General features: G+C 46.1%; 1 protein-coding gene across 3 annotated transcripts in view; it reads right to left on the bottom strand.

Moving 5' to 3' along the window:
* MOCS1 (molybdenum cofactor synthesis 1) overlaps positions 1-7,527 on the bottom strand; it is a 31,492-nt gene extending 23,965 nt beyond the window's left edge. The window contains exon 1 of one of the 3 annotated variants that reach the window (XM_065058149.1): positions 7,329-7,527. In XM_065058149.1, the coding sequence (XP_064914221.1) occupies positions 7,329-7,460 (132 nt within the window). In that variant the 5' untranslated portion in view covers positions 7,461-7,527. Of the gene's footprint in view, positions 1-1,889; positions 7,233-7,328 lie in introns of those variants that run through there. The other 2 variants (XM_065058150.1, XM_005503820.3) reach the window with 2 other exon arrangements.
* Positions 7,528-9,036: the final 1,509 nt, after the last annotated feature.

Here is a 9,036-nt window from a genome sequence, read left to right on the forward strand (position 1 = left end):
TCCAAAAAGCTTGTCTCAGATAAAAGATGATAAATACTACAGGGCACAGCGGGACTGAAGGAGCGCACATGATCCTAAACATTCCACCTGTTCAAGCCTGCATAAAAATATCCAGAATTTTAATAATGTCTTTATTAACTGTCATAAAGTAATTATTAAAAGTTTTTTTGTATTTATGATTTGTTTGTAAAGCATGGTGTAACACATTCTAGAGCAACATGTTTTTCAGGAAGTACTGAGCTTTTGTGTTCCAGAATGAGGGCTGATCACTTTAGGTATCAAACGAAATATTATAAATTAGTAGCTGCTACTGGAATACAGTTCAAGTCTATACCAAGCATCTTTAAAACATCACTATGGTCAACACCAGAACACTGCTGATTATGGCAAGGTCTAGGAGCAGGGGGTCCCACTGCTGTCTTTAGCCCATGACTTTCAAATTACCATGTTATATCTCTGTTTTCTATACCTGTAAAGCACAGCTGAAACTACTCTGCTACTTCTGGAAAATATTTCAACACCTTAAGTGAAACATGCAGTAACTGAACCAATCCTTATGACAGTACCCCAGAACACCAAAAGTTTACCAACATAATCAGCTAGCAGATACTTCGTTCAGGCACTACTTAAAAATGTCCACAAACATCATCATCCAAACTCCGTCAAGTCGGGTGTCTTTTCACCTACTATATCACAACGAAATTAACATTTTATAGAAAGCCAATGTAATAACTTTGACAGATGCCAGCTGCATAATACCACAAAACAAAACAGCAAAAATTGGATCAAAATAATTAAAGGATCTACCTTCACTGTGCTCTTGTTTAACCACATACAGACACTTAATAGTCAGCTAAGAAAACTGAAGAAAGCTACAAGGTTCCTGGACATACAGTGAACTTTCTCTCCAGTGAAATGACACATACAAAACCACTTCTGGTTACCCTGTGTTCACCAAGTTTAAAAAGTGAGGAGGGGGAAAAAAGAATCAGCTGCAAAATTGCACCTCAAGCGAAAATCATGCTGGCTAGTCCTGAAAGGCTGCAGCAGGCAAAGAATAAAGTTTTGACATAAATTTAAGACGTCGAATGGTGAACCGGACAAAATGACACATTAGGTAGTATTCAAACTGCTTAACTGAGCAAATGTCATGATTTCCATCTAGTCAAAAACAGACCTGCGAAATCTCCAGACATACTAAACATCAGCATGAATGGAACAACGCCAAGGGACTGGGCAGAAACATTTGTGGCCTTGGCCATCATCTCCCTGGCTCTGGTCATCACCAGTAACCACAGGAGTTAATATCACACAGTATTTCCAAACAGCCCTAGCAAGGAGTTCAGAAATAGTCAGATGAAACAACTCAAAAAACCCAGGTATGCTTCCTCAAAACATTTTATCCTGAAAGAATTTTTAAGAAAGGCTTGGGATTGTGTGGAAGACAGAGAGGACACCCCCACTGACCAGATCAGTTGGACAGCAAAGGTTACCTGGGGAGAGGCCCAACTTCAGCCATCAGCAGCTGCAGCAAGTTTGATTCCAGCTGTGCTAACACCACAGCTGCTGCTAAACTTAAAAGCAGGAGCAGTCTGTCTTGGATGTACAATCTTTACACCAGCCTTTAAGCAACACACTACACTTCTTGATCCAAACAGTTTTGTTAGATAAGAAGGCCTCTAAGAACAGTCCTGGCCTTTCTGCCAGAAGCAAGCAATTTCAGTTTCCATTTCCTAGCGGTGCCCCAAGAGCAGAAGGATAAGGGGCTGAGGCAAGCCCTCCCCAGGCCTGGTCTTCCCCCTCTGCAGCACCAAAGGTGCCAGTGGCAACCTCACACACACGTTCCTACATCTCTCTCCTCTCCAAGGTGCACAGGCAGCACAACTCACCTGGTTTTCAATCCACCTGAGGAAATGCTCTGTTTCGGGCACCTGAGGGTTGTTTGTGAGCTCTGCACAGCTTTACTTGCCCCAGGAAATCCCACATTGGGAACTTGCTTTGTTAGAAATGCTGCCCCTGTTGCACTCATGGTGAAAGTTCCTCAGAATGTAAGGAAGGTTAAATCAAAAAGCCCAGCTAAATATTCAGGCTTCATTTCTGCTTCTGTCCCATTAAGAGAACTCATCCCTGAACAGAAAAAACAAAAACAAACAAAACAAAACAACAACAACAAAACCCACAAACAACCAAAACAAACAAAAAACACCCCCCCACACACACACACACAAAAAAAACAAACCAAAAAACAAAACCAACCAACCAAAAACCCCCACAAACAAACAACAACAAAACCAAATGCTAACAAGCAACAAAAAAGTATTTTTTCCTGAAAACTACTGCTTTCTGGCCTGGTTGAATTTCTCATGTTCTCTTCACCACTATTTTGAAAAGGTGTCCATATTTGAGAGTGAAAGCACTCCCATGCTTATTAAACCTATTTTAGCCCTTCTTGTAGGAGCACTCCTCTCGTTTCTTTCTCAGTAACTTATTTTTGTACCTTTTTCAGGACCAGGCTTCCTTAACCACTCCACTTGAAGACAGAACAGTACAAAACTCCTGCCTCCCCATTTTAGAATGCACATTACAGGAAAGAAAAGGAGTTAAAAGTTGTCCTCCCTGATGGAAGGGTGGAAAGAAATGGAGACTTTAATGATTGTATCTAATGGATGCCAAAACTGTATACTTTCTTCTCAAGGACAATCATATGCTTAAAGTTTTCAGGAAGGAAACACCATTGGTCTGGGAGGCAGGAGACAGTGGTTCTGTTCCTGGTGTGGCATCCACCTGAGCAGCTGCTACAGGCAAGGAAACTAAAGTAAAAGCACTTACTGGAGGGATAATACTGCTTTTCATTTATTACTCTAAAATGAACTGTCAAGAAGCAGCATTCTAAGAACAAGCATTCAGCAGGCAGTTGGTGTCAATATACTTTAAAGCTCCTGTTGGAAATAACTAACTTTTGCTGTTTTGCTGCAAAATAGTGGGGTTTGCGATGGGGAACAGAAAGAAGTTTCCCAGAGCTACTAGAGCTTCTTGTTGTGTACAGAGATGGGTTTGTCTGGGAGGAAAAAAGTGACTGGAGATGTAATTTTTAAGCTGTTAGTTCAGTTTCTGCCCAGTTTGATGTCAGCAAGAAAGAATTAGGAGGAGTTCAGTAGCATCAGCTTGAGCTCCAGGGGAGTTAATCCTGTATTACAAAAACTGCCACTGCACCCAGCAGTGATTCATGTTTTTATCGATTCCACAACGAATGCCAAATATCAGAGACGGAAACTCAGCTGGCAACTCAGAGGAAGGATGAAGCACTTTCTCAGGTAGTTGTGTAAGTAGGATTTTCTAAATGGGAGGAATAGGGTGAGGTTGGACCTCGAGTTACTTGTAGCCTGTGTGAGAGCTAAGAGGGCAGGGAAAAACCAAAAACTGTCTGCTACAGTTCCCAGGCTACAGGGGAAGGGTTATTCAGTTCCCTGCAGTTGGAAAAGACATGTGGTTGTTGGTATTTTAACATATCAGTGCCCAAACACGTAACTTTTTCAGTCAAAAGCGATGCTTATAATCCCCAAGTCCCTATGCCCCTCTCTGCATAGTTGATGGTCAACACTTCTGCACATCAGAGGAGTATACGCTGTCACAGAGTGTGCTTTGCCTGACCCGTGAAAAAACAGTTTCAGTCTGGGCTGTCAATCCTATGTTCTATACTAGTACTGAAAGAATGAGAGCTTAGATGACTGGACTTAGCAACTACGTTTTGACAGGCTGTCAGCCCTTCAGACCTGCCAATTCACCTTTGCTTTCCAGGAGAACTCTTCTACAACGCAGCATAATTGGAAGCTGTCACCAGAGGTATTAATAACCACCAGGAACACCACAAACTGACAGATACTGGGAAGGCTCAGTTGAATACACAGGAGAAGAGAACAGAACTCTAGTCTATTCATCATGCTGAAGATCAAGTGCTATACTTGCTCTAGCCTTCCAGCTCCACCTTACCCCCAGTGATATTTGTGCACTAGGAAACAGCAATGCTTGCAAACACTTCCTCTGCACAGGCCTCAGGGACCACCACAACCTGTGTACTTATGCACTTGGTGCTGACCTTTCAGCTCCTGCAGCCCTTTTGGGTCCATATATCAGTGCTGCCGCCTCACTGTAGTGCCCAATGCCACTGCACCAGCATCATGGACACAACTCAACAAAAGTTCTTCTGTTTCATGCCTCACCTTTAACATGTTGGTCTGTAGGGAAGCGGTGACACGGCGTCCTTGTTTAACCTGGAAATTAGACAGCCACAGAGGCTGAAATGGGTCTAAGTAGGCCAAGTGCCAGAATGAGGTTTGAGCTCAGAAGTCCAAGACAAATGTTTTCCTGAGGGCTCTGCAGCTGCTGCCCAAGAGTTGACCCCAAACAGCATGCTGCAGTTCTGGCTTCTGGCACAGAGCCTGCTGCTCAGAGACTGTGACCAGCTACCCACAAAATGGAGCTCCAGGACAGAGAGTTTCAGAGAGGACTGGCCAAGAACAAGGGCCACACAAGGTCTTTCTAGAGGAGCTGGGCTGTTCTCTTTATCCCAGTGGCAATGACTTCATTGAGGCCACATAAAATTTCAAGTGGTTATGTCTGAATTACAGGATCTACACGAACAGATGGAGGATGCTGAAATGGAACTTTGTATCAGGATGCTGAAGACCGTTACTGGAAATGATACATCTAGGGCAGGATGAAAAAAAAAATAAAATACTAATTTCCTTATTAATGCTCTCAAGCCTCACTACCTTAAGAGTCCTCTCATCTTCCCTCTTTATAACAAAAAGCTGAGGTTTTCACCCATAAGCAGTATAAATTACTTTTTTATTGTACTAGAAAACAAAGATTTGTAGTAAAAATATGTAATCCTACTTTCTTTTTTTTTTTTTTAATTCAAGAATTTGGACATGTCATCATATGTACAAGATGACAGGGTGGCATCAGACTTTCTTTTGTTTACTTGTACATAACCAAACAAGCATGAAAATGCCACTTTCAGAGTGCCTGTTGCTACTTGCCCTTATCTAGTCTTAGTAAAACGGACTCTACACTGCACACTCCCGCGAGAATGACAGCCATATCTTAAATACTAAGATACAAACAGGATCTATCATGTGCACTAACCAGTCCAATAACAATCTGATTAAGTTCCGGCTTTTATTAGAAAACAACTTAGGACCAGCTTCCCAGGTATATCTGATTTCACCTTCAAAACTAACATAAATTTTCACAGCCTGAGGTTGGCCCACTCAGGTTAGCTGCTCAATATCATTTCACTTCTATAAACAGATTTTAACCACATATTTCATATAGACAACATTATAAGGACTTGATGGATACTCAAACCACAAAAAAGCTATATAGTGTTTCTGGTAGAGGGAGTCACCAAGTATTCAGAGAAAGTGTTACTACAGATATTAAATGCAGAATACAGAATAGATAGCATGCACTCAGCCTCCCACTGTCTCAAAAAAAGAAACAAGTAGAAATAGGTTAAAAAGGCCAAAAGCTGAACATAAGTTCACCACACAATACCAAAGCAGCAGCTGTACTGACCCCACTGTTTGTAACCTAACCTAGACTTAGAACAGATGGCCTTGGACAGAGCCATCCAGTTGTCTCCTGAAGCTCCTACATCATGGAGTTTTTCCTTCCACAGCTGGAAGGATCATTTTAAAGAGTGATGAAATGCAGGTAGTCTAACTCCACACCTCCCACACCCAACTGAAATCTCATGAAACTAAACAGAATCCATGAACATTTTCAGATCCAACCCAGAAGATAGGCAAGAAGTATTCACAATAGTTTTGCAAGTTTCAACATCCTGTCATCTGAAAGCATGTTTCTGTGACCCCTATGGCTGTAACACTAATTGCTCCTCACTACAGACCAGTCACAAACTGAGAACAAGGAGCAATGAATATATTATCACTGTGGAGTTGCTAAGTTTGCACTGTCTTTGCTTTTCATTAGCTTGCTTCTCAGGCCCTGCAGGGTATCAGCCAGTGCCCCAGTTCACTTGTCACAGTTACTACGGCACACACACACCAATCACACATCCTATTCTTCCAGCCATTGTGGCTTTCATTCCCTAAGGCAGTGGGGCTTTCAGAGATGGATGTTGTGGTCAAGTTATTCCAAAAGGAATACCTAAATGTATGCTAGAACTACTCCAGATATAGAAAGCAGTTAAAAATACTTCTGATCAGAATTTACAAATAAAGTACATGGTTTAGAACAAACAAAAGAAACACAATAACCTTTCTAGATACCTGAGCCAAATAAGCGTTTAATAAAGAAATACACAAATCCATTTGACTTTCTGTAAATAACTAAGTGGTAGTGAATGCCTTCAATTCTGGTGACACAAAGACTAACACCAGTAGCTTTAGCTTATTTTCTGCTTCCTAAAGCCAGCCATGCAATTGCAAGCAAATCACTAAATCATGTCCCAGCTGGGCCTACTCTGCATGTCATGACCTATTTCTGCTAGACAGTTACAAAACCTGTGCCTTTCTGTGCAGCTTTTTCTCCTGCCTTTGAACACCAAGAGGCCAAATCCATCTGAGGGACTGGAAGTCAAACTACATGGAGCTGGCTCTGGACAACACCTGTGTTGGTTTCATGCCAGTCACAGAGCAAACAGTCTCTTTGCAAAGTTTGTGTGACCACCCGGACCGCAACCGAGAGCTGCCAAACCACTGGATTTTGACCTTGGCAGATCAAACCATCTCTTCCTTGACTTAGAAGGAACACAGAACTGCATCAGTCCAAGAGACTGAACGTCTTACTTACTTTCAAAGTAAGGGTGGCATTTCAGTAAAGTAAGGACATTTAAGTATACATTACCACGTCCTGATGACCTCACCTACCCCCCGATTTGTATAATCAAGTAACGTCCACCACACACATTACTGTTGCAGCCTGATCCAGGTTGCAAAAGTAAACATGTCTACCAGAAAGCAAGAGGCAGAGTGTTAGTGCCACTGGCCCAAGCAGATTCCAGCTGCCTCAGCCCAGGCTGCGGCCGATCCCGGTGCAGAGCTCTCAACCCGAGCTCCCCGGGGCAGCCCCGCCAGGCCATGCCCTTCACAAACTACCTTTTCTTAATTTTGCACCGGTCCGAGACTCCAAATCCCAACCTCGACTCCCGGCGGCCGCGCTCCCGCCGGGCACCCCGCTGGCAGGGGCGCACGCCCGCCCGCTACCGGCCCCCGGCCCCACACCTCCTTTGACACCCCCCGGCGCCGCACCGGCCTCACCTCACAGCCCTCCCCCGCCGGACCCCCGGCGCCCCGCCTCACCTGAGCCGCGGCGGACGGAGCCCTCACGGTCGCCCCGGAGCTGCAGGCGCGGCCCAGGGCTGCCCCAAGCACCCCCCGCAGGAGCGCGGGGCCGCCACGCCACCGCCCGACCACCCAGCCCATCGCCGCCATGGCGCTCGCTGGCCCCCAGCACGCGGGGGGTTCCGGCGCCGCCGCCAGGCTCGCACTGTCACGCGGGGGAGGGCGGGAGGGGCGGCAGCCAATCAGAGCGGCCGCAGGTGCGGCGCTGCACGCCGGGAGCTGTAGTCGTCTCCCCGCAGCCGGGCGGGCGGAGGGTGCGAGCTGCTGAGAGCGGCGTCTTGCCGGTTCCTCGCCCCTCATCCCCTCCTGGGGCAGGTGTCCCGGGTGGCTCATGCGAGCCCCACGTCCCCCAGCAGCAAGGACTAAACCTGCACAGGCAGCCTAGATTCTCCGCCTTCCGCCGCCCAAGCGCAGGTGTGGAGCCCGAGGCCTTCAGGCAGGCCCTGCCCGCCAGCTGCTGTCGCGGGCAGCGCGGGAGCTGAAGGGCTCCCACACGGAGTGCGTGTCCCGGCCGGGACGGGCAGAGGCGCAGGAAACACGGTTGCCCCCAGCTCGGGAATATTTCTGGTGTAAAATACAGCTACAGCCTCAGTCCTGCCCATGCCTCAAGTAAAAACTGTGAAACGTTGTCATGATAGAGGGAACTAACTAACTAACACTTTAAGGGTGCTTAGTTTAGAGCTTTATGTAACCAATTATGTTAAGGAAATGCAGAACCTCGTTGAATGCCAAGATAAGAAGTTTTACAGCACCTAGATGTAAACTTGAGAAGACGAGATAACGAAGATTTACAGCAAAAGGGGGGGAACCAGTCTGGTTTCAATCGACTTTGCAGCTTGTGTTCCAGTCAATTCAACATAATGAGCCAAAGGTAAAAAGTTCACTGTGATGAAGTTGAAGGAGCCTTCATCCAAAGACCCCTCCTCAAGACTACCTGATGGCACTGCGCAGGCATAACAGCGAGGGGTCAAGGAGGAGACTAGGGAAATGATTACCTGGGACTTATTTTAATAAGAAGCGGGAAAGGTTATGAGCAGATCATCCTGAATGGAATCACACAGCACCTTCAGGATGGACAAGGGATCAGACCCAGCCAGCATGGGTTTAGGAGGGGCAGGTCCTGTCTGACCAACCTGATCTCCTTTTATGATCAGGTGACTCACCTGGTGGATGAGGGGGAAGCCATGGATGTGGTCTATCTGGACTTCAGCAAGGCCTTTGACACTGTCTCCCATAATATACTCTTGCAAAAGCTGGTAGCCCATGGCTTGGACAAGTGTACTCTACGCCGGATTAAGAACTGGCTGGAGCGCCGGGCCCAGAGAGTGCTGGTGAATGGGGCTGCATCCAGCTGGCGGCCAGTCACTAGTGGTGTTCCCCAGGGGTCAGTGTTGGGTCCAGTCCTGTTTAACATCTTTATTGACGATTTAGATGAGGGGATTGAGACCATCAGCAAATTTGCTGATGACACCAAGTTGGGAGGGAGTGTAGACCTGCTGGAAGGCAGGAGGGCTCTGCAGAGGGATCTGGATAGACTGGAAAAATGGGCTGATTCCAATGGGATGAAGTTCAATAAGGCCAAGTGCCAGGTACTGCACTTTGGTCACAACAACCCCCTGCAGCGCTACAGGCTGGGCGCAGAGTGGCTGGAGAGCAGTCAGACAGA

The sequence above is a fragment of the Columba livia genome, chromosome 3 (genome assembly GCF_036013475.1).
Source record: "Columba livia isolate bColLiv1 breed racing homer chromosome 3, bColLiv1.pat.W.v2, whole genome shotgun sequence".
Lineage (NCBI taxonomy): Eukaryota > Metazoa > Chordata > Aves > Columbiformes > Columbidae > Columba > Columba livia.